Source organism: Lineus longissimus, chromosome 4, assembly GCF_910592395.1.
Source record: "Lineus longissimus chromosome 4, tnLinLong1.2, whole genome shotgun sequence".
In the NCBI taxonomy this organism is placed as follows: Eukaryota; Metazoa; Nemertea; class Pilidiophora; order Heteronemertea; family Lineidae; genus Lineus; species Lineus longissimus.
Window position 1 is genome coordinate 18,693,991 of NC_088311.1, and position 25,269 is coordinate 18,719,259.

General features: G+C 41.7%; 2 protein-coding genes across 5 annotated transcripts in view; one reads left to right on the forward strand and one right to left on the reverse strand.

Annotated features, from left to right (window-relative positions):
- Window positions 1–1,983: 1,983 nt before the first annotated feature.
- On the forward strand, window positions 1,984–19,496 carry LOC135486464 (sodium- and chloride-dependent glycine transporter 1-like). 2 transcript variants are annotated; one of them, XR_010446709.1, is made up of 13 exons: window positions 1,984–2,454; window positions 7,117–7,248; window positions 8,478–8,790; window positions 10,473–10,605; window positions 11,479–11,613; window positions 12,713–12,816; window positions 14,493–14,730; window positions 15,230–15,361; window positions 15,874–15,973; window positions 16,351–16,451; window positions 16,867–17,034; window positions 17,337–19,007; window positions 19,058–19,496. XR_010446709.1 is itself a non-coding variant. In XM_064769259.1 (13 exons), exons 2-13 carry the CDS (start codon window positions 2,244–2,246, stop codon window positions 17,469–17,471), a joined length of 1,902 nt encoding a protein of 633 aa, XP_064625329.1. In that variant the 5' UTR covers window positions 1,984–2,120; window positions 2,215–2,243; the 3' UTR covers window positions 17,472–19,496. The 2 variants fall into 2 exon arrangements, 1 of the variants encoding a protein (XP_064625329.1); XM_064769259.1 differs by having other exon boundaries at window positions 1,984–2,120; window positions 2,215–2,454; window positions 17,337–19,496.
- Window positions 19,497–20,350: 854 nt separating this feature from the next.
- LOC135486465 (arrestin domain-containing protein 3-like) overlaps window positions 20,351–25,269 on the reverse strand; it is a 45,036-nt gene continuing 40,117 nt past the window's right edge. For all 3 annotated transcript variants that reach the window (XM_064769263.1, XM_064769262.1, XM_064769260.1), the window contains one exon: window positions 20,351–24,811. In XM_064769263.1, the coding sequence (XP_064625333.1) occupies window positions 24,492–24,811 (320 nt within the window). In that variant the 3' untranslated portion in view covers window positions 20,351–24,491. The remainder of the gene's footprint in view (window positions 24,812–25,269) is intronic.

A 25,269-nucleotide genomic window follows, 5' to 3' on the forward strand; every position in this document is an offset into this window, starting at 1 on the left:
CTTTTGTGGTTAACGTTATACAACTTTCAACAAGGCGGGACATATGGATACTTCGTAACAAAAGTTCCAATCGTATACACATTGCAACATTTTTTTGGAAACAAGCCACAAAATGACTTTTGTCATGCAGTGTATGGAGGCCTTTAGATGACCGGAAACAGAATGCTCAGTGTCCTCATCAGTTGAGAAGCCCAGTCTATTGCATCCTAGTTATTACCAGGTTCCCTTTATCCCACATCGCAAAATTTGCGCTTCATTGACATATGCGATCATCCTAAAATAAAGACCTTGACATCACAAGAAGTGGCCAAGTATTGTTTATCATTTGACTATCGCATTTCACGACTGACCTGTTTAGACTCAAAGAGCCCACTTTAAAGAGATCCAGTCGTGGCACAAGTTTTTTTTAGCTGAACGTGGTAAAATTAACTAAATTGTTGATGAATCAACTACCTGAGGGAAAGTCGAAACTGCTAACATTATCAATGGAAGCTTATTCCCGCCTTAGGTTTTAACCGAGCCGTTCAAAACTCTCCATTTTTATAAGCATTTTGCAATAGGTTTCCTTTATCGTACATGTAGTCTTCAATGTTAGATGAGATAGGCCTACCATTTATCATTATCAAAATATTTGTTTGTCGTTGTGCCACGTGGTGTTCTGACCTCTTCACAATCTCGGCTAGGTTGAGGGGATGGGGTAGTTGTAAAACAAGAAACACAGAAACGAAACAGAAACACAGAAACGCAGAAACGAAACGCAGAAACGAAAATCAAACGGGTTTTCATAAAAGTTGGAATCAAGCGGCACGCCGATACTTTCCTTGCCCAATCCGTTGTTATTGTCGTTTAAAAGTAAAATCTGAGGTTGGTGGGTTGCGGCCAGCCGGAATGCAATAGAGTTGTTGAGGGGATACATGGAGCAACTTGGGGGGGGGGGGGGGGAGGGGGCGGCACGATATGGGTGAAGTCTTTTGAGGTGGTGGTGTAGTACTTTGGTAGGTTCGATTCGATTCCTACAGCATGTTATTCTAAATGAAGGTGCAGTGCAACATCTTGCCTTGTAGTGTTCGATTTACATGAAGTACCAGGATCATCCTACAAATCCCGTCTGATGCAGCACTAAATGCAAGGTACGGTACCAGTACATGGGTGAATCATTTCGACGTTATGTGAGACGTGAGAGACCAATTTTGGCGACTAGAATAGAGTAAAGTGGGGGGGGGGGGGGGCGGGCACTAGACTTGGACTTGGAGTAACTCAATCTTGCCTGCCCAGCTGCTGCCTTTAAATAGTCCCTTTAAATATCTGTTTATGTTAATGAGGTTGCAGTAGGGAAGTTCAGCCTAGTGTCGTGCATAGGCCATGGAATGTACAAAAGAACAGGACTCGCTATTCGAAGGACTATTTTCTATTTACGCCGTGTAGTACATACATGTAGTGTATTGGTACGATCAAGGCCGGATGCTGCCAATCTGCGCACACGTTGATGAGGCTAAAAGGGGTATTGGGAAATGAGCATTCCTCCTTCCATTCCGACTGAATACCAGTTTTAGTTACACCCGCGTTCGCGGCCACAACCATGGAAACAAGATGGAGTCTGCAGACCAGAATTCGCCACAAGACTGGTTTCTGCGTTTCGTTTCTGTGTTTCTGTGTTTCTGTTTCGTTTCTGTGTTTCTTGTTTTACAACTACCCGAGGGGATGCAACCTCGAAGTATCAGGTCTTGACCCATCCGGATTTCAGATTTATCGCTCTCAGAGACTTGTATGTTATCAAAATCTTTGTCAACAAGCACTTGAACCTCGATTTGGAGTACAGAGGCCTTTTCGCATTAGCGTAGCTTGTCACTCCTTCATCAACCTGCATACACAAGGCCATATTTATCTGGCAGGCGTCCAATGTCAACCCCGTCGATATTCGAGATCAGTTGAGTTGATCAATGAAAGTTCTACAATCTCAAAACTCAATCTCTAAAGCCCGCAGCACACTAGCCGCCAACTTCGGCGTTCACTGGCGTTTTTTGCCGCAAGAGCCCTGAACGCCTGAAAAATCCCTAGTCTGCTACGAACGGCGTCGGCGAACGCGACTTGCCGCCACTTGCCGCAACGGTAGTCTGACAGTTAGTTTGTTTTATTTGACCCGTCAGCTTTAATAAGCAATGAATGAGCATGAACATGATGAAAGACTAACAGGAATATTCATCTGATTTCCAGTTTCGCCTTGATTGGCGGCCGCGACAGTTATGGACAAAGCCGAGAAGGAGCCTTTCGACCCGTCCGTCGACGATGAGGGCGGTGGAGCGGGTTCAGACGGGGGCTCGGAATTGGGAGATGAAAACAAGGAAAGAGGAAATTGGGGGAAGCAGATAGACTTCTTATTCTCTTGTATTGGATATGCTGTTGGACTTGGGAATATCTGGAGGTTTCCTTATCTCTGTATGAGAAATGGAGGAGGTAGGTGGTCACACTATATTTGTAATGATGTTGGACTGTTGGAATATGACTTATTATATGTGAGCAATGGAGGAGGGGGTAGGTTGCCACACTATGATGTATGTTGGACTGGTGGTGGTTTCCTTACTTATTATATGCGATAAATGAAGGGGGTAGGTGGTCACACTAGACGTATATATATATATACATATAATACTGTTGCACTTATATTGAGAATGTCTGGTTCCCCCCTAATGAGAAATGAGAAATATGACAGACGAACTGGGAAATGAAGGAGGAACAGTTGTAGCAGTTGAGTAAGCAGGGGGCGTAGTCCCATCTATCATAAGCGAGTCCAGGAATATTCTCAGGAAATCCGCCGAATGTGCTGTTGCGGGAGGGTAGTGGACCAGATGCGATTTCAGTAATCCTGAAGCCTTTGGCGTGCCGTTTCCAGGTTGAAATCTGTCATGCCTGTGCTCTTAGACGCTGATTTCGGGCCGATCCTGACGATGTATGAATGAAAAAATGTGCGATCCTCTTGGAAACAAGAAGGTCTGGTTGGAAATGTATGACAGCGTCGAAGGTACTTGTTCTGGGCATAAGGGCTAAAATTACATGTATAATTTATTTTGCTACTTTTGGAGTGGTGCCCTGAACAAGTGTTGCTGTCCGACGAAAAGTGGATAGGAACGCGCCTTATGTACCGGCCCCCTCCTAAATCCGGCAATAGGCCTTTCTACACGAGGACAGTTGGAACCGGCTTCGAGCCAGCTCGAGGCGGGTCAGGATAATTTTTACCGTGTAGAACGAAATCAGAACCGTCTCCAATTGACCTGACCCGAGGCGCGTTAGCACTGCAGTCTCGAGTCCCTTGAGGCGGGTTGGAGCCACTTCAAGACGCTTAATCTCTCGTGTAGAACCGATCTGGCCTCGAGTCACTTTGCGCACGGTACTAAAATCGAGTAGTGCGGTATATAGCAGTTCATGAAAACACGCGGCAGAATCATATAGATTGCGCGCATAGATGACAGGAGTGTTTTGCTTGATTGATCTCGATTTTGTGCCCGTTATTTACTTCCAATGGCTGCTCGTGCGGTTGAAGTTGGTCGCGGTTTGAGCTGGAGCGACTCAGAGACTGAAGATCTGATCGATATTTGGGGGAGTACCAAAACGCAACTTTCAAACCTCCACCGAAAGAAGAGTCACATGCGCCACCATGCGACGGGTTAGTGGTTTAAGTGGCCTAAACTGACCTGGGGCCGGCGATTTGATCCGTCTCCGTGTAGACAGCGCAAAGCCAGTTACAGGTGATCCGGCTTCAAGTGGCTCGAGGTGAGGAGGGCTAAAACCGTCCTCGTGTAAAAGCAACTATTGAAGTGCTGCAAGATAGGTGGTTACACTAGACCTGAAAGGCTGTGCCTTTGCACCTAGGATCTAGATTAAGAAATGGAGAATGTATAGGCCTGATAGAGAGTTTGAGATCGGCAACTTATAGCAAAACATATACATATACAATGTACTTACAGTTTTTGCCAAATACGTCATCAAATATGGGACTGATTTTTTCCCATCATAAGTCGTACATAAGTCGAATCTTCCAGCTTGGATAAAAATGCTCTGGATGTTGGCTCACGACTGAGATAACACAGCTCGGATAATTAAGGAAACTATATCAACACATATCTAATTACAATCGCCAACAGATAACCACAGACAGAGCAAAAGGCCGGTTTTGTGGGTCCTTTTCTGCGTTCAATCCGTCAAATTCTTTTACGCGAGCCTCAGTTGAATACGAAACCCATTAAAAGACTTATTCATGCTTCTATGCTGTCATCGTCATCAATTGGAGCCGAGTCTATTACATAATCGTGTTTCTATACCCCGAGACCGAAAAATACGACGCAAGTGGATTTTAAGGGAAATGAAACGAACTGCCACCAAAAACAAGCTTTTTCATTTGTATATTCCACTCTGATTTCAAAATCATTCACATCAGATTTTATGCGGGGTTTAAATTTACACCTTGAGGGTGTTACCTTTTACATCTAGATAGGGTTCTGGCAGAAAAATTAGTTTGATCAACAGTGTACCTTCAAAATCTAGCTCATCAGTATAAAGACTAGCGTATTTATGGACCCGTATATTCGTTGATTAATCGAAATCGACAAAAAGGCGAAGACGGCACAGCCGGTAACGTAATCACCATTGACAACTTGTGTCGCCAACTCAATTGTCCAGATTGTGTTTGAATCGAACGACAATGCGTATAACAATAGTTATAATTTCTTTTTTAAATATCGCGCGTTTCAAAGGCGATCTGTAATTGGCAAGGCACTGGTGGAATCGAATCCGCATTCATGTTACATTCATCACATAAGTGGGGGTTTTCTCAAGTCATTTTTCTATACGTTCCAACGTAAAGCGGGTGCGTATAAGTGTATGTATTCGTCTTGCTATAAGTTGCGGATCTCAAACTAGTTGACCCCCGAGATCTTAGATAGGTTAAGATTTTCAATTCGAGAACGAGGAGGAAAACTAGGTGGCATTTTGACTATAGGTACCGTATTGCCGGTTAGGGTAAAGGCTCGAAGGTCAAAAGAACTGCTGTTAGCCAGTATTTTTAGGTGAAATGCACCAGACTTGCCGTAAAAAATAGCCACTCCTAGAATCGTCTATGCTAGTCGGGGTTAGCAGTATGTAGAGAGCGATGGGTTGAAGCATTCTGCATTAGACAAAGGCCGCATGACCTGAGAGCACAAGTGTGAGAACACAAAGCAAACTGGAATTTTTAATTATGATCGTAATTGCCACGACGTATAGTTCCATGCAATGCCTTCCATTCATATAATACATGTACTTCATTATCCCGCGAAAAGGCTTTCCTACCAAGTCGTCATCAACTGTGATTTTCTTGTCAAAGTTGATGGCCGATTATTTATGACCTGATCGATACCAATCTATAAGAAACAATATAAACAACTAGCATTGTACCCGTGGCGCAGGCAGGTTCAAATGGGCTATACATTGAATAGATTGAATTGCAATGAAAATATAATGCAATATCAAAGGAGCAATATCGAAGAGACAAATTAAACCAACCATTTGTCCACAGACTCGGACCCTGTGGCGTGCTGTATGCGTGCATATAAAAGTAAATCAATTGGTCCGAATGAGATGATGAGGCAATGTGAATATACCTCGTTCCTTAGTCAGCAATATGCCCCTTTTTATACGGAGATGAAGGAGAACCCAGATAGGCCTTCACATGTCGGCCTCCAAATGGCTCGGACCAATTGCACTATCAGTACTAAAACTTTAAAATGCGTGCTCCTCCTACATGTAACATGATCTCGGGCAAGGCACTTAGTCAACAGGCAAGCTAGAAGTTCAGCACCGTGAGCAGGTCCTTGATAAGCCCATGCCAAGTTCAGAGTGCCTCTTCAGATACATCAAGTTTTGAAAGCTGTGGTGAGCAGATAAACATACCATTGTAACCTTAATTTGAAAATCCCTTCATAATCAAGGGCTAGCTCTGGCTAATACAGTACCAATATACGATAGACCATCAATTTGACCCCAGCTCCTTACTGCGGGAAAACCCAAGTCCAGCAACCAAAAGTATCAAAATACATTTTTGTTTACATTTGAACTGCACACATGTGTTTGTTTACAATTTCTTTCCCGCGAAATCTCGAAGATCAGGTGACCTACAATCGTGGATTGAAAATAACATTAACCTTGGTTCAGCAGGTCAACACGTGTACAGGCTGTTCCAATCATCCCCCTACAGCCAGCCGTTCAACAGGTAGTGTTAGTCACCCCACAGGGAGTGCAGGTGATTCATTAATCCCCTGCATAACTGAACAGCAATGGCTTGGCTTCCGTGAGTGATAAGGAGAATTGACCGTGTCCGATTAAAAATCCCTCATTACTGCTCCGCTGAAGTAAATTTCCGAAAATAAACATGACGTTGCATCAGGATAACATATCACCTGCAAACGTGCAAAATTTCGAGACGAAACACGACCCCCAAATGGCACTTTAGCGAGCCGCCTTATAGTATTATGATATAGATGTGTAAGTGTCAAATTATATACCACCAATGCCTTGTAAATATTCTTGGAACCTATACTAATTATGGTAGCAATATGAGGAAATCGCATTTGGAATACAAAAGTGAAGTCAAACATATAAATATGAACCAATATGTCATTCGCACCGATGCCACAAGTAAGCTACATTGTTGAAATGTATTGTTTACCGATAAAATGTGCTGACACACAGTAAATAGGTCCTTCTTTACGCTTTGTTAGAGCATGAAACTATCGTTAGCGAATTATTTCTTATTCCTCTTTGATCTCGTCACTTCACGGGGATTGCTTGAAGTGGTGAGAATATAAATCACGTGAGATGTATCAGCCAATCGGCACTCCGGCAAAGATCCATCCGCCATTTGCATGTTATTAGAGTCTTTCAATAATAATAATAATGTATCCCCTATGAGTTAATAATGTGTAACTACATGTGTATCCCCAAATTTCGTTCCCAGGTAGCCGCCCCCTAATATTACCGATTGCATTTTTTTCCGAGCGTGAATTAGGTCTCGCAAAGGTTGCCGAATGAGACTGTTTTGTAATAATTTATCATTTCTCGTCATCTGTGTACATTATATCTTTGCAGGTGCTTTCCTTATCCCGTACTTCATATTTCTGTTTATTGGGGGAGTCCCTCTGTTCTACATGGAGCTGGCAATGGGACAGTTCTCCAGCCGCAGCCCCTTGGCGGTCTGGGACTTGTGTCCGCTATTCAAAGGTGAGATAAGAATGAGTATCACGAGGACGCTTATCTCAACTTCAGCCTCTGACATTTCTGACAACAGGCCATACGGTATCTATCGTCGAAATACCACCTCGTTTTCGATGTCCGTTCTCGGATCGAAAATCTTAACCTCTCTACTATTATCAAGGGTCTCGGTGTCAGTCATTTGGGTATGGTGTCATAAAAAAATTGGGGAGTCCTAGCTATCAATTGATATCTTTACTCGTTTTGCGGCCTTGCATCACAGACCATCATCAACTTCAAACCTTGATGCCGACGCTTTTTGAGTCGTCCGATTTTGCCACGATTCTTCAAAAACAGTGGTTACAGGGCATTTTAGAAGCGAATTATGATGCGCACAAATTCGGTGTTGATATCATTCGAAGGCTCAGGATCCCGGCCTTTTTTTAGAGGGCATGGTAGTTAAAGGAATGACACTGAGACGTTTTTTAAATTAACCCCTTACGTCTGGACCCGGGCGTCTGGAATACTTGTGTGTGCCAAATATGAGCGAGGCGTTCTGACATCCCATTTCAAAACAATGGTGCTAGCGATGCATGATCGGTAGATAATCGAGATGTCAGTGGATCGGTCGTAGCTCCTACTTCATGGTACAGCTACTTTATGATTACTTTTTTCATTGAATCACCATGTATAATAGAATTGGCTGTGTGCATTAGGAATAAACTAGTCCACCCATCAAGTAAAATCAGATAGATCCCCATACCAGTTAAAGGTTTGATCGCACGAACAATAGGCCATTCTCAATTAGTCATAATTCATTCTCATTCCATTGCTTAACAATGAAAAAAAACTTTTGAGAGCGATGACTTCTTTACCATATGACCGCCGCCGGATTTTCGGATTTTCAACTTGATAGGTGACCTCATATTTATATCATATGCGAACATCTGAAAAAATGGGCAGAAACGAGTACTGACTGTTTATAATCAAATGCGGAATTGCAACAGTTTTTGCAAAAGTAAAACGAAGCGATATATATATTTGCTCATAGTATACATGTACGTGATGCATGACTGCATCGATTACAATGTATACAGAGAAATCGCTTTGATATGATAAAAAACGAGATCACTGTGAATTTTTGGACCCTGTAAAAGGTTTCGGTATATACCGACGTTAAAGTTGGATGAGAACCTTTACCGCCGTTGACATCAGACCATACATTATATCAACCAAAAACTTGTCTTTTCTCTTTTTAGGTATTGGCTGGGGAATGACTATAATATCGTGCTTCTTCAGCATCTACTACGAAGCGGTCATCACCTGGGTAATCTACTACCTGGGAATGTCCTTCCAGAACCCACTCCCCTGGTCGCACTGCAACAACACTTGGAACACCGACAGATGCGTCACTCGAGGGGGCAAGGCCCAGCTTAACTCGACCAACGAAACTGAGTTAGCAGCGAATATATATGGAACTGGAGTCATTAGTTACAATTTCACTAAAGACCTCGGTAATATGACGTCAAATGCGACAGCAAAAGCAATGACGTCGGTTGAGGAATTCTGGCAGTAAGTTTAACAACGTGCATCTTATTTTCAGCTTCCGATTGGTATGCGTGGGTACATCATTTGATCCGTCAGCTTTAAATTAGGACGAAAGGGTCTTATTAGGTGGTGCCCAGGATAATTATATGCACAGTTCGGGAACTTGATTGCATTTGATTCAGTGACGAATATATTCCTCGTACAAGTCTGAATAGTGTCGTTGTACTGTGAGATGGGAGGGTCCTCTATTGACGACTCTGTGTAACTTTATCTTTGCGACCAGGCTCCTGCCTATAGTCCCCCTTTAACCACATTAACATCATACAAGGCGAAAAACAAAAACCATGATTGTACTCACGCTCGGGACACACTGGCAATGTGGGTACTTTACATAATGTACATGTACATGTACTTGGCATGTCATGAAACCGTCATGTAACTACAACATGTTCAGATGAAAATTGGTGAATATCGTGTCAGAATTAACACATCAAGCTATAATCTTGTATAATGGTTCCACTAGAATTAATCAATTTTTGACGCAGTTGATAAAAGCAACAATTATGATCTTTCTCAATTGGTCATTGAGTGCATTGTGACAGCCTCCTCATCATCATCACGATGTCCCGCACCCATGCGGTCATTTGGGCGACCCTGAACATTCAACTGCATGATCTTCTGTTTTCATCTTCCTATTTGCCAATATTAAAACGAATTCGTACGAGCATTACAATGCTGTCGTACCAAAGCATTTGCTGCAATATCAAGTCATGAGTTTCTGAATGAAACCCTATTCCGCGCCCTGTTGAAACCATTTTCAACGGGACGAATCTGGCTGGACTTCTAAACAGGAAATGAGAAGATACATTCTCTCAGGCGGTAGAAATGTAAACAAAAGGCCGAATCAACAGTCGTGCGAAATCCTCTTTAATTTTCAAAATTATATCCCTGTCAAAGTATACGATGCCATCTTGCATAACATTGGCATCTGCAACATGGACCGACGGTCTACACGTAACAAAGCTCAGAACGTGACACGAGTTTTTGCAAACCCCCGAAAGGTCCACGCGAACGCTCATCCCATTTTCGACTTCGTTTTCAGGAGTTCACACAATGAGATAGGCGTTCAGGTTTGCGTTTTGGGTATTTTGCGAAAACTCGCTATTCTTCTACAGTGTCTCCTCCGTCAACCCAAATCTGACAACAGGGCTAGCCGCTATTCTAAGAGTACATGTATAGAGTTCCAAGTTCTTCTTATAACGTACAAAACAGTGCATGGACTTGTTCCGCCATTACATCTCGGACCTACCTGCAGTTGAAGCATACACCCCATGTTGACGACTTCGTTCAGAACCTAATCTACTCTTGAAAGAGACTAGGTACGTCTGATAACATTCAGAGGGCGTGCTTTCAGAAACGTTGCACCAAAACTATGGAACTCCCTGCCGCACGATCTTCGAACTGCTGAATCAATAGTGACTTTCAAAAAACATCTATTCAAAAGAAGTTTTCCCTAATATGTGATGCATGCAAAATACATGTACCTGGACCATAATCTTTTCATGACTTCTTCAGCGCTTTTGAACATTGATCATTTCTGTGGAAAGGGTGCTTTACTATAAATGCTAATTTATTATATTATCATTATTAGTATGTCTATTAGTGATATATATTGCTTCACAGATATCGTTTTGCTTTTTCAACAGGTATAACACTCTTGAGATGACAGAAGACATTGGGACGATGGGAGGACTAAGGTGGCAACTAGTCCTATGCCACATCGTCGGATGGACCGTGGTGATACTTTGTGTTCTCAGGGGAATCAAGACTTCAGGGAAGGTACTGAAAGCTTCGTTGAATAAAGTTGCATTGGCATGAGATAGAGTCATAAAATGGCCACAAAGTATCTACAAAGTTAAGGCTTTCAAGTTCCTGAAAAATCATTCTTTAGGGGGGACATAGGCAGGAGATTGGGGGTCTAGTTCGAAAGAGACATCAGTTTAGTTCGAATTCGCGAATAAATCTTCCTCGCACAGGCGTGATTAGTGAATGATGAGTTTCAGCAAACTAAAAAATCTCTCTCGCATGACATATCCGCATCCGCATACGTCATAAACGAGCGTGAAATTCGCCCCTGTTGATTGTGAGATAGGAGGGACACCTATCGGTGGCTTCGTGTAATCTTTTCTGGCCCACACGGCCCTTGCAAACAGTCTCCCTTTAAAACCTATTCAAAGTCTCAATTTCTTAGTTGATTCGATTTTCTCGCATTTTAATTCGGTATGATCGTGTGTCTCTTTGAAATATTCTTACACTGAACTGATCGCCTTAGCCTATATTTAAGATAATGATTGCTCGCGATATCTTTCAAACATACCCCGGAACCGTGAAAATAAAAGTATGAAAGTAAAAATCCACTAGATAATGCAATAACTCAGAATGAGCGCTCGTTTAGTACGCTACTGAGTTTGTAAAAGGTGAAGAACACTAGAAGATTGGCGCGGAAAAAGCATAAGCATTATATTTCTGCAGATTTCGTGAAAGTTATCGATTCATGAAAATAAGAACCGAAATATTTAGCTCCTTTATTGGAAAAACCGAAATAAATTTCGTAATCCACCAAAATAAACTGGTGAAGTGTTTGTTTATTTGAATTTTTTGCGAACTTTATGGCGATTTACAGAATCTTGACGCTGTTCGCTCTTTTTTCAGGTGGTGTACGTCACGGCAACAGTCCCCTACATCTTTCTGACCATCCTTCTCATAAGAGGATGTACTCTACCAGGTGCTGCTGATGGTGTCTTGTACTATATAAGACCAAACTGGAGTAAACTAGGAGAATTTCAGGTTGGTTGTGATACACCTCTCTTAAGAACACCCGTGGGACCGACAAATACTGCCCTGAATAGAGGGTTGTCCTGATCTTATTACATGTTTCATATTTGTTTATACTCGTTCAAGTATTAAGTGGTCATATATTGACTTATTTCTCAAGCTGGATTTTAAAGAAAAACTCCACTTCGACCACGCTAAAACAAATCGGAGTTCAAGTCGTTCTCATTCCCGTAAACTACCGTAACCTTCCTATTGTATTTCTAAAAACATTAACATTCATAAACCTTCATTTACCTTGTTGGCATGCATCCGTTGCCGCACTGACAGCATGAGCAGTTACTATAAACGCATGCATCATCATTTGGTTAATTTGCTGCATGCTCCCATTTCGCTTCTACCCACGCTTTAGTTAGGTCATGGCCTTTTGAAGTAAATGTATATATATATTGGGGTAGTTAGTTTGATGACCTTAATTGCCCCCTTTCTGTAAAGCGAAATCGATTGCCGTGAATATCAAACGAAGTTGTTTGTAAGATGTTGGCCTGATGCCCCAGAAACCAAGACGAATGCGTTACCATTTAAATGCTACTGATAATAAGCGGCTTTTGCCACTGACATAGTGTTTCTTGGGCCGATTGCATAAGGCGGGTTTCGCAATACGACGAACGACGAAAGTCTATCGTGTCAACAAGTCTTGTGCCAATTCTTTTACAAGACACTCCAAAATTATCTTTTCTAGTTATAGCTAGCTGTGTGAGGAGGAATTGGGGACATTTTCAAAGTGTTATATACCCTCTACTTCGTCGTCCGTAGCTCTTCGTGACGGTTATGCAACCTGCCTATTGTTTTAAGTATTAAGACAACAAAACTGTCTGATGAATAAGTTAATTCGGGAAAACATTGTCACACATATGAGTACTTTGTGTTATGGAAATGTTAAAACAGTTCTTTTCGAATCCAACGAAAATGTGTATGCAGATTACTTTTACCCTCGTAACAAGCTGACCTCAAGTATCGGATAAGTTTGTTATAAATTAATAGTTAATTTGGACAAACAGCATCAAACGCACAAGTTGTTCTGCTGTAAAAACGCTTTCTCAAATCGTTTCAGATCTGGACGGAGGCGTGTATGCAGATATTTTACTCTCTTGGACCAGCCTGGGGTGGTCTTATAACCATGTCTAGTTACAACAGATTCAATAACAACATTTTCAGGTACGTTTCACGAATGAGTACTCATGTTGCTGCCAGGTTTGTTCGGCGTGTTGTCGGTATCAATTTCCAATGAACGTATACCAAAAAGCCACAGGGCAGGGTCATATTTTGATCCGCGAGGCATCTATGGGACCAAACCGGAGTTCCTAAAAAAAACGTGTGTGTCCTGTTTGAAGGCCGCTTTCACGCCAAGTTTGACCGAATGATGTGCTATTTGCATTTTTCTAGATCTGGAGAGCATACTACAATATGACCCAGGGAAATATTGAAAGATTTTTTATATTCGTGGTCTCAGTGTCCAGTTTAGAATTGTGTAAATTTCTGCCATGCGAGGTCAAAATTGCGACGATCGACTCCTTGACATGTCTTGGTAAAGTGTCCATAACTCAACTCCGAAGTTTGTCATATTTTAAAAACTTTAATAGCTGATTATATGATGTCTGAATTTCTGCCATGCGGGGTCAAAATGGGGACGATTCCTTGACATGACTTGGTAAAATCTCCGTAACTCAAAGCCGAAGTATGTCATATTTTTAAAACTTTAATAGCTTATTGTACTATGTCCGAGGATCTAAATTTTCAAGCTGATTGATAACTTTAAATTGCAATTTGCAGCTTAAAACTATGTGTAATGAATGTACACACGATGTACAGGGTTTCTAATACGATAACCTGGACCACAGGCAAAAGTAATAATAATTTGCTAAACAATACCAATAACTCTCATGACTCTGGTAGTTACAAGCACATAGATTACGTCATACTTTCTAACATGTCTAATGTATGCTGGCTAATAATTTCATATAATCGTTATGTTACATCCACATCGGGTCAGTTTCCTAGTGCAGTGTCGTTTGGGTGCGGCTTAGGTTCACAACTGATACGGGTATTCTGCGCTAAACCGTAAACTTGGTTTTGAAGCGCAACCTTACGTTAAATAAAATGAACGGTCAGCTGACGGGTCAAATATACATTTCCGAGTAAGGCCGAAGCCGAGCACTCGGGAATGTTCGAGAAATAATGGCCTCGTGACAGTGACATAATGACATCGTGCGGACCTAGCATCAGAGCATCAAGTAGGGTGATTCTTGATCGCTTTTACCGACGGACATGTGGGACATGGATAGTCAAGAATAAACGCCCTCTACTGCACCGAGAAATAATAGATTATGTTTGCGGAGAACTTCTCTCCTTTAATTTATGAACGCGCTGCCGTCCGATTTTTCCGGACACCTGCCTCTCCCCCTCCTCCCCGAGTCCTTACTTACTTCCTTGCTTGCCTGCCCTCGCCCACTGCAGCAGATAAACTGGCTGGTTTGGCGATAAGCATTCTGGTGGCTTTCACAATCTCTACTCGCAAATGGCCTTGTGGCAGAGGTGATAGGCGTGGCAGGGTTTTACGTGTACGTCATGTGGATTGTAATTTATCAAAATGGTCATCTTTATAGCACAATCGAACACCATTATAGGTAGTTCGGTGATAAGAAATGAATGGGATTTCATAATGCTCACGAAAGATGATTAAATATCTATTTGATATAGCAGCTTTACTCTATGCACAAGTGCACATATATCCATGAAGTTTGCTTGCAGTCCTGTGAACCTACGAACCTCGAAAATAATCGTCCGCAGTCTGCGTGCGTATTGCAATGTCATGGTTTCGATTCTAATTGCAGGGATTCAATGATGGTGCCTGTGATCAACTCCTTCACCAGCTTCTTCGCGGGTTTCGTCGTCTTCTCCGTGATCGGGTTCATGGCGAATGAGGCTGGCTTACCCGTGGAAGATGTCATCACCTCAGGGCCTGGCCTGGCCTTCGTGGCTTACCCCGAGGCCATCAGCAATCTACCCTTCTCCCCGATATGGTCCGTCCTCTTCTTCATCATGCTGCTGACCATTGGATTGGACAGCCAGGTTGGTAATTCATACCAAGGGACAATCGGCTGATGTCAGGATGCCATTTCGTTGGAATGATGTCACATTGCGTTAATTACTGCTGATTGAGTCAGGTCCCTGGTGGCGTTGTCGGATTCTGACAGTTGGAGATTATCATTACCATTTGTCACTTTCCGCTCCACCCCACCGAATACGTTTGTCTACTTTGGCGGGCGTTTCCATGAAAATGACACACGCCACCGCCGGCACCAGAGAACAGACATTCCGTTTTTGGTAGATTTGCCATGATTGAAACAATGCACCTACCTCGTAGCAAAAAGATATGAGCGAGCCGATAAATTTTGGCTGGTAGTATTCGCATATGACAAACTGAGTCCACACTTCGGGTTTTATGGCACTTCATGCCACCCAATACTGTAAGCGCTCTGATATCTCAAGCCTAATGCAATGACATCGACCTCTTCCATCAAATTTTATGCTTTGTCTCTGTCTATAACTATTTTAGGTTTTTTCTTAGTTTGCGTCCTTCGAGACCTTGGTGAGCGGCATAGTGGATGAATTCCCTCATCTCTTCCGAGGAAAGAAGTTCTTCGTGATGATCGGCGCTGGGATCTTTGAGATGTTCATATCTCTTATATTCTGTACCAGAGTAAGCTGACACATTTATCATACTCCATGTAGGCCTGTACAGGCGGCATCATACTGCTCGACGGTTTATTAAAAAATATGCAAGCGAGCCGTTGTGCAGTGTAATGTTCAAACTTTCACATATGTGCGAGACATTCATCCAATGGCTCGTTTAACGTTAGTATTCTGTTGAGATGACTGAGAAGTTATTCCCTTTTTAACGATTTTTTTCTGATGCCAGAGATGTTCATTTTTCGTTCGCTTTAGATATTTTTTGGTAAATTTGAACACGATTTCGGGCCATTTGGCATAAAGACCTGCCAGATTTCTTCTTACGCTTTATGAGGAATGTCATCATATCGCTGAAAAGCAACCCAGCTCCCTAGCTGTGCATACTGAAGATGAACACTTTGACCCCCTGCTCTTGCCTATCGTTCCCCTTTAAGGCATCGTTCTGCTTACTACGAACAGTTTGACCCGTTTCGGCTGCGAGCATAACTTTTGGTGTAATGTATTTGCTACTTTCTTTTCCAGGCGGGTATCTATCACTTCCAAATATGGGATTGGTACTCCGCTGCTTTCTCGGTAGTCACCATCGCCGTGTTGGAGTGTTTTGTTGTCTTCTATCTTTACGGTAAGATTTTGACATTTTAAAAATATAATAGCATCGTCATAACTCGATTCTTGTCTTGGTCCTGTTGGCTGTAGTGTAGCTGAGGGCAGGGAGGTAAGTAGCCAACCACCACGATTAATAGGTGTTATTACAATGTACCCCATGACCTGGTAATGCATGTATTTACCGTAATATGGCTAAAATCCTGAGATGGCGTCTTCGGTTTTCAGATTTTGAGAGGTTTCTATTGCGAGTGAGATACAATGTTCCCCGGCCATATTGTCTTGGGGTGCGAGTAGTGGCGCAAGGATTTTAAAGAACATAATATCGTTTGACATTGATTTGGAGAAGTTTAATGCATCTCTTAATGCATGGTATTTATTTCATTTTTAACTCAGGTGGCAAACGATTTCTCTATGATATCAAGATGATGTTAGGATACACCCCAAGTATAATTTGGAGAATACTGCTAGGAGGAGTCACACCTATACTCATGTTCGTAAGTAGATCCTGGCTTAGGAAAGCTATGCGAGTAAGATTTGCGCAGAAGTCGTTTACGATATTCATGGTTGCCACATGTTCTTTCATGACTTCAGAATTGGCGCAGCAGCGCATTGTGGTTGTGGCAGGCTATATCATTTAGTTGTGTCGACATCGTTAAAGGGATGACAGCGTGAGCGTGCGAGATGGCCAAAAAGATAATGTCCCAACTCGCCACTATGCGCCGACACGTGTACAATTACACAAATGCTGGTCTCTGGTAACGTTTTTCATTTGTGTTGCAAGGCTTGGTTTTATAAGACACGGCTTGCGAATTTCAGGTACGCATCCAGCCGACGGTTAATGCTTATCTCATGGTTTATTTTTACTTGTCTTTATAGTTTTCTTCTCACACCATTTTCATTTCTTTCCAGGGCTGTCTCTTGTATGCCATCGTAAAGTTCGACTCTCCCAAGTATGGGGAGTACGAATATCCAATCTGGGCAAAAGGTATGGGCTGGGCTCTTGCCCTTTGCTCCATGGTACCAATACCGACCTTCATCATATACCGATTAGCGAGAGAAAGAGGGACTTTTATTCAAGTAAGTGTACTAGTATCAAGCTCATTTTCTATCTTGGCACTCTTTTTCCCAACCGATTTACTCAATTTTAGCCTCACAATTACAATCGTGGATTCACACACTACTACACTGCCTCTGATGACAAGACTGTGGTTGGCACTGCGTTTTATCACGATGCTCACATAGATAGCCTCTGTCTTGCCCAATTGTAAAGCTGTCTCCATCCTGATGCGACACTCTCCCTCCACTGTCCAATCCGTTTTTATGACTTCTAATCTCTCCACTGATTAGTCTCTTTTATCGCCATCTCATTTATTTTTCAGAGACTAAAACACTCGGTAAAGCCTACGCCAGCGTGGGGTCCAATGGTTGAGAAGAACAGGAAAGGTTACATTTACGATCAGAATTATCGTGAACAGGAGCTGACATCAATGACAGAAAAACAAAACCACGTGTAACAGTAATGACTGGAAATGGCTCACAGTAGTGACGGAATAAGATTCATCTCCGTCACGAAGTTCTAACGTTGCTCGCTGTTGCTGGGGGTTAAGATGGTAGCTGCACTGACCTCTGCTGGCAAACGTGCAGAAAGTCTGCCAGAACTTGAATCATGGCCTTTTTAATAGCACAAGGAGGATACGGGAAGTGGGTAAGGGCGAGTTTATACGGCGTGTGAAGAGTTTGAGTCGAGCTTGGGACAGGTCCTGTACACATCTCCTACTTATCCCCCTGTCATGTTGTTGTTATTTCATTATTGTACCGTTTATTGCTAGTTTTTGTGAGTCTTCATTTATCCTGAGGAAGACACGGTAGTGTCACAAGTTCGACTCATTAAAATCGAAAAAAATGGTATCAAGCTCCTCTTTCCAATAATGTAGCGTCGTATTCTAAAACACCCGCGTGAGAATATTTCATTTTCATAATGAACAATGTATATAGCCTCGTTTTCACCACAGAGGTTTGGGTGAGATAACGCAAACCGCTTGGGTTGGTGCCACATGTAGAAGCATTTCAAAAGCATTTAAAACCACATTGTTCGATATTTAATTTGAGATGTTTTAGAATAGAAATCGATACCTCACTGTCGGTACTGATTATCTCACCCAAACCGCTCGGGTGGAACTAAAATATTGGCCAAAACCTCGGCTACGCCTCCAGTTCCGTATCAATAGCATGCCGCGAAGTTACTATTTATAGCTCACAAGATCATTTGCATAAGATATTGATGACGTTTTAGTCACGTGACAGGCGGACATCGACACTTATTTCTACGCATTTGAGCTTATTCCAAAGTAAATTATCTTTGACCCTGCATTGTTTTTAGCATGAATGATACCATAGAGTCAGAGAGAGAAATATTCAGAACAATTATGTAGTATTTCCAACACTCGGACATGTGCCAGATTGAATCTAACTGCCCAAGTCAGAAAGCCTGAATCCATTACGAAACCGCATTTTGTCCGACATTGCCTGTAATTCAGCGATGGGGAAATAGAGGGCAGCAGCTGCAGTGACGTCATCTTCGCGGAATGCTATTCCTTAAGCCAATCGGCGCGTGTTGTGCATCATGGTCAAAAGCGACCACAAAAAACGAATACAGCGCCTCTCTGAGAGAGGCTGGATCCATCAGTCCTTGTTTGCTGCTTGGAGGTTGGTTTGTTGTAGAGTGTGGCTTTATGATGGATAAAGTTATATCGTCGCCATTCGTGCGTTTGCATATTCCAGATCCATTAACAAGCTCCATTCTTTGCATGATATAGACAAGGAGCTAGATGGCAAAGGGAAGCTAAATTACCTCTAAATTTGGGTCAACGTGAAGGCAGGAGACTCTGTTTAAAATCAAAGAGAGCGAAGATACATAGGTTGTGTATGTTAGATCATTACTAAAGTTAGTCATCCATTTTTATACATGTGTTTTTGTTCTGCTGAAACCTATTTTGCCTGAACGCAGCAGGCTACTTATGTATCAAAACACTGTGTATTGTATATGTTAGGTGCAATGTACATAGGATGTATGATAGATGAAAAGGTCATCCTGTTATAGATAATAATGTTTAGACGACGTCTATTTGAACAATTAGCACCTTATAAATGTAGTTCTCTAACTGAATGTATATATGTATAAATATCAGAAAATAGGTGTAAGGGTTTTAATCGAAATCTTGCATGGAATTGGTCAAGTGTCATTTAATTGATTGAAGAGGTTGCTGAAGACAATGCTGTTTAAGAAACATTTCTTTGAGGGGGGGGGGGGCTTGATCACATCAAACGATGAAAAGGCGCCGTATATAAATCCGTATATTACGTTATATTATGTAACTTTTAAATGGGGGGGGGCTCTTAAAAACGCCATGTAATTTGAATTTTGGAACTTAATTTTAGGAAGTAAATCATCATACGAGCAAAAAACATTTTATTCCGACGAGACTCGAACCTGCGGCATTCGATGATCGAAGGCCACGAGATTATCACCCTTTGTTGATCACGCTTTCTTGATAAAAACATGCTCGGAGTTTTAACTATGAGCTTGGCAGCTAGACCTGAGAATCGTCTTGCCTATTATATTCATATATTCGGTTTTATTCAGGGAAATGGGAACAAGAATATTTGTGAATTAGGTGATAGTTTGTTATATAAGTAGTACATGTAGCTGGATAATACGCTTTTTGCAAAATACCGACCCATCAAGACCAAAAAACGAGTGAAGGAATCGCCACGTGCATGGTATGTTATAACATAATGCCGGAGGTCGTGGCCGGGTTCAATTCTCGGAACGATCACCGCTTTTGGTATCTGTGTCATTGAGCAAGGCATCTATTTGCTTCTCTCCTCCAGCAAGGATCGGGGAGGAGTTGGTAAGGCCTACCTGGCTGACAGATATACTCCACTGGGCATTGAGCTTGAACAGGAATGTGCGGGCCTATGAAGAGATAGTAGGGAGGTTGAGAACAGCGACTTATCAAGGAGCCTTATACGTGTATATGGATAAAACTCTGTTGAAAAGACTTTTCTGTACACTTCTATCCGTATACGTATAAGGATCCGTGAATAGTCCTGATCTCAACCACCCTATTGTTAGCATGGCAAAGCGCTTGTGGGTCGAATCAAATATGGAATCGAGTGCAAGCGCCATCTACAACCATGACGACTGCTGAACATCATAATGAAAGGAGTAATTCAGAAAGTTCTACAAAATAGCTTTAATGTCATGAGCTTCACATTTCTACATGTAAGCAAGTCGGCTACAAAGTAAAAAGATTTGATGATTATATTAGTACAAATCCACTTTTGTCTCAAGTGTTTACAGTCATGAATAAATCAAAAATGTACATTGTTGTTGTACATGTAAGTTGGCGTTAAACTTACTTCTGTGTCATGAGTGGAGATCTGAATTTACATGTTATAACAGGCATAGAAAATAGATTAGTCTATGCTTGGTTATATACTAGAGACAGCACTATTCAGTACAGAGAAATCAAACAATCATCGTAATAGTACTGAGTGAACACCAACTCATTTGCCTACCGTGAGAATATGCCGTCCCATCAGTTGATAACGATCATTTTCCCGACAGTTGCATGTCTCTTAAAATCTTTCAATTTTGCTGGACGACTGCCGAAGTCACAAGACAGCAAACCCCCATTTAGTAGGCACATGGTGCGTTTTAGATGGTAGGGAAAGCGCCCATGAAATACACTTTAAAAATAAAACAGCTTCCACGAATTTGTGTTCATATACCTGTATGTTGTCAACCAACTGCGCATGTGTACTAGATACATTTGTGGATCATCTGCTGATCGGAAAGCAGATTTAAATTCTCCAAGAAACATGACTAGTCAGTCAAGGATGCTCAATTGACGAGTGCAAACCCGATTGGCTGTTTCACCAGGTGAGATCGAGCAAGATGTCACAGATTTTCCATGTTCTTTATGCTGCTATGCAAGTCAGATAGTCGACCACGTACCGGTGCGGCTCAAATAAGCTATCCCTACAATAACCGTCGATTCAGCTACGAAATACATAACGAGTCAAGACTGAATTCGCCAAAACTGCGCACGATGGCCAGACTGGGCTATAACTCACCAACTGGGAATCTTCGCCTGACTGTCGGATAGAATAGCAATGATAACAAACATTCTACAAATAGCGTAGCCTTCACGTATACTTATTATGTACATGTGTACATGTGAGCATAATTGCAATTTACAAAATTGCTTGTGAGTCAATTATAGGCCTACAGTTATCTACAATGTGTTTTATGTAAGACAATTATCATGCATCACATATGTACATTATACAAACCCATAGAAACGTAACTTCTGTATTCCACACATTAGGAAAACATCATGTCGATACCTCCACGGCTGAAATAAGAGCCTTATTGACCTTTGTATCATATTGACAGGCTGGCTAAAGAGATACGCCTATTAGTCACAGGAGAAACAGATGGGAACAAACCAGTCCCCAGGCAAGGATATCCGTATTGCGAGTTGTCGCCCTTTGTGGGAGTTGACACCAATTCGGGCGACAGCTCCCGTTGAAACTCCCCGATTTGACTTTGCCATGAAGGTGCCACGGCGTAGATCTACCTTGTGTGCCTATACGTGGTAGAACGGGACAGCTTGTAAAAGGAACGTGCGATATCTCGCTAAACCCTACCGATTTTCAAGTACATGTAATTTCAAAGTCGGATTTCATCGGTGAAATCAACAAGGACATACGTAGACGTGCGTTTTACGCAGACCTCTCTATGGAAATGACGCAGCCAAATCTGGGGGCAACTCGTAAATCTCGCACCGGTTGACATGTCTTGGACGTGGCGCAGCAGAATTTGGCGACCATATCCAGAAGTAGTGACAACTTGCAAATATGGGATCCCTGCCTGACTGCTGACTGAACCTAGGCCCCTAATAAATGATAACACTAGACAATCTCTACGCCTAATAGAAGAGTAACACAACGGGCACAGACATGGAAAAGGAGGAAGCAGGCTTTGATGAAAAACTGACTGAACCAGTTCAAGTTCTACGGAATTAGTCTTCAGTCAACAGAGAGTAAAAGAGGTTTATGTCGCGCGATTTCACTCAATGTGTAACTGACGATGCGAATGCAGGAAGGTCATCAATACTATTTGTTTCAGTTCGAGAAAATGGGCAACAATTTATTGGGTAGTGTTGTTTGCTGTTTCTCTAGTGTATGCGTGAAAAAGCATGTAGGTAAAATTCCTCCAAACTACATGCATATAACTAACTGGGGGGCGGGGGGGGGGGTTGATAGGCATGGGTGGTAAAGAGGGGGTTAATTTGGTCCACGATCTTCAGGTCGCTATGCAACGTTAAGAGGATAGTTCGTGTGTCATTTCGCACCAAATAGATTCCTTGTACAAGCACGTAAATAGTTTCGAATGTGTGAAATTGGGAAAAAAATCTATTGGCGACTTCGAGTGACTAAATCTGGCCAACCTAAATTACTTTTGATACAACTCATCATTTGGTTTATTGTGAATTTTAATAGTTACACACATACATATTTCTCATAATACTGACACAAAATCTGAATCATGTGCGTATAGATAATAAGAATCAAGCAAGTTATATTCATTTCAACGGTAAAGAGGAACCAAGCTAAAAGTCCTTGCCAGGAGCATACAGAAGTGACAGTCTACGAGATCATATCGCAGACGTCTTTAAAGGCCTTTCGTTGAATATTTAAATTTGTAATTTAATTGAAAATGTGCAAATACAGGTATCTACGTACTGAGTATAAATTTTCTATTTGTGGCGACAGGTATTATAAGTTTCAGCAAAACTGCATGCATGATAACTGCACTGCTGCATTGTGTATAAATGCATTTCTATTCTCCTGGACCACCACTCAGTTATTTAGAACGGCCTGCCATTTTAATAAAGACCTCAACGACATGATCTCGCAGACTTTCACCTGCGAGTGCCCCGAACCATATCATAATTTGGTTTCCTTTTCAACGCTCACTCACTCGATTGTTAATATTGTAGTCGGCGAGTTCAGCTGCTGCATTGTAAACAAAAAAAACAGTGACTAAAAATTAAATTCGTACAAAACGTAACACGTTAATAACAGCGCATGTTTAAAAATGTCTTGGTGCAGTTTTCAACTTTCAATACAGAAGAAAACATTCGACAGTGCACACCAGATTAGAACACTCAAACAAATCTTTGACAGAAACCAAACGGTACAAAAATAATCTCTAAACGAATGCCAAGGCAAGCAAGTACATTGTATACAATATTTTACGGAAATCTTTTAACATTACTGTTTAAAGAAATGCTGCATTAGCTGCAAATTGAGAATGTGGTGTTTTTTATGTGTGGTGAGCTGAATGAAAATGCATTAATAAAGTTTTTGAAAGAAATCTTCTTTTTGGGTTCACCTTGACATTTTGAGAAGTTTATGTATATGAGATTTTACCACAAGAAGGTATATTTTGTATAGAAGAGAGACTCCCGTGGTGTTCAAAATGCTTCATGACTGTAGCGTCTTTCTATTTCTCCCACCTACCGATTAATCACCCTCGGCGTTACTTAACTTCGGTGAAGAGATCGAACGTACAAAACAAAAATCCACACCAGATTAAGGCAATTTCAGAATTGACTGGTGGCAGACAGACGTCTCTTAAACTAGGGAGTAGGATACTATGACTTCACTGATACGATCTGACTGTCAAAATAATGCACTCATCAGGTGAGCTAAAAAGAATTTACCTGCTATGTACTTCACTGATACGATCTGACCGTCAAAATAATGCACTCATCAGGTGAGCTAAAAAGAATTTACCTGCTAGGAAGCATGTTAAATGCGAGGCAAGATACTACTTCAACACTTTTTAAACGGCAGCACCAGTGCGATTATTCTGTTGTGAGAGGAACGAGACACGACAAGTGCAACTTTTCCCGACAAAAAAGTCTTCAATGCGCGCAGTGTGAACGAACTACATTCTTTCAAAAGTATGAACAAATTTACAACATTCGGCAACCTTAGCATCTCCCACGCTCGCGACAGCTGATCTTCTGTACGAAGGCCACTAACATATTGCTAGTCAGAGTGTATTTGCAAGAGCAGTCGATTGGCTTAAACGCACCACGTGGTGTAAAGGGTTTCCCGCAGTTGGTTTACAGCATGCTTCACTCCGAACTCAAAATTAACAAAAAACAATTATTCTAATTCTATCCAGTTAGGGAATATGTATTGTGGTAATTCATACATATTCACTTGCAAAAACGCTTGTGATACAATCTGTAAAATAGAAATAGTTCCGATAAAAGCACATGAAGGAGCCAATCGGATTGCTCAGATGAAATTGCGTCATGGAGTTGGATCAATTAGTGCAAATTAGACATTCTTCATTCAGCAGAGGTTTGTTGTTTTGTCCTTACCTCCTGTGAGCAGAGTGGAACAAACAAGCAGACGGCAGAGACACACATGAGTAGCACTAAACGGCTTTACACAGTAGTTGTTCTTTCCTCGGTTATTTCCTTTTCTTCCGGCACTTCAAAGTCCTTTCCAATGGTTAGTTCCTTTTCTAGTTCAAGAGTCAATTCCTTATCTGACGTCATTTTTGTTGACGATGACGTCACTTGTTCAGCAACAATCTGTCCCGCATTATTTGAGTTTGTTACCGTCATTTTTTCGTGGGGTACACACACATAGATTGGCCTATATAGGATGACGTCATCACCCGTTTCAGTTCCATCGTAAACCTGGCCCAGTTGAAACTCTGGGCTTATGTAAATTCCTCCCTCAACGTTTGGCGCAGCAGGCTCTGAAACAGAAAAAATCCATAACAAAATGTAAGATTGAATGGTAACTTTTTTGAATTAAAAGGATTCACTTGATAAGAACAACATACTACAAAATTTAGTGTTCCGGCCAGGCGTATGTGGGCAAACTGTATATCTACAAGTGCATCATATCTCAACACTTAGGACTCTTGAGGGAAAACAGCATTTCGCCACAACTCGTCAGCGGCATAAAAACCCTACTCCGTTCATTTAAATATTTGAATGTTGAACTTGAAGTTGAGAAATGGTAATAGTACTGCCGCGAAAATACGTACAGAAAATCAATTTCGGAAAAAAAACGTAGACATTTTTACGATACGGATATTCTTCAGATAGATGGAGTTGCTGATATAATGAACAAAGCTGCAGCCAGCCTGCATGAATGCACACTACCTGTCGCTTTGTGTCGAAAAAGTCACATATTTTGCTCTAATTCTTG

What these genes read in the sequence shown, in the direction of transcription:
- LOC135486464 (XM_064769259.1), top strand. Translation starts at nt 2,244, where the DNA reads ATGGACAAAGCCGAGAAGGAGCCTTTCGACCCGTCCGTCGACGATGAG. An exon ending in TGTTGTCTTCTATCTTTACG is followed by an intron (nt 15,974 to 16,350) that starts GTAAGATTTTGA and finishes TTTTTAACTCAG; the next exon opens with GTGGCAAACGATTTCTCTAT. An exon ending in TCACACCTATACTCATGTTC is followed by an intron (nt 16,452 to 16,866) that starts GTAAGTAGATCC and finishes ATTTCTTTCCAG; the next exon opens with GGCTGTCTCTTGTATGCCAT.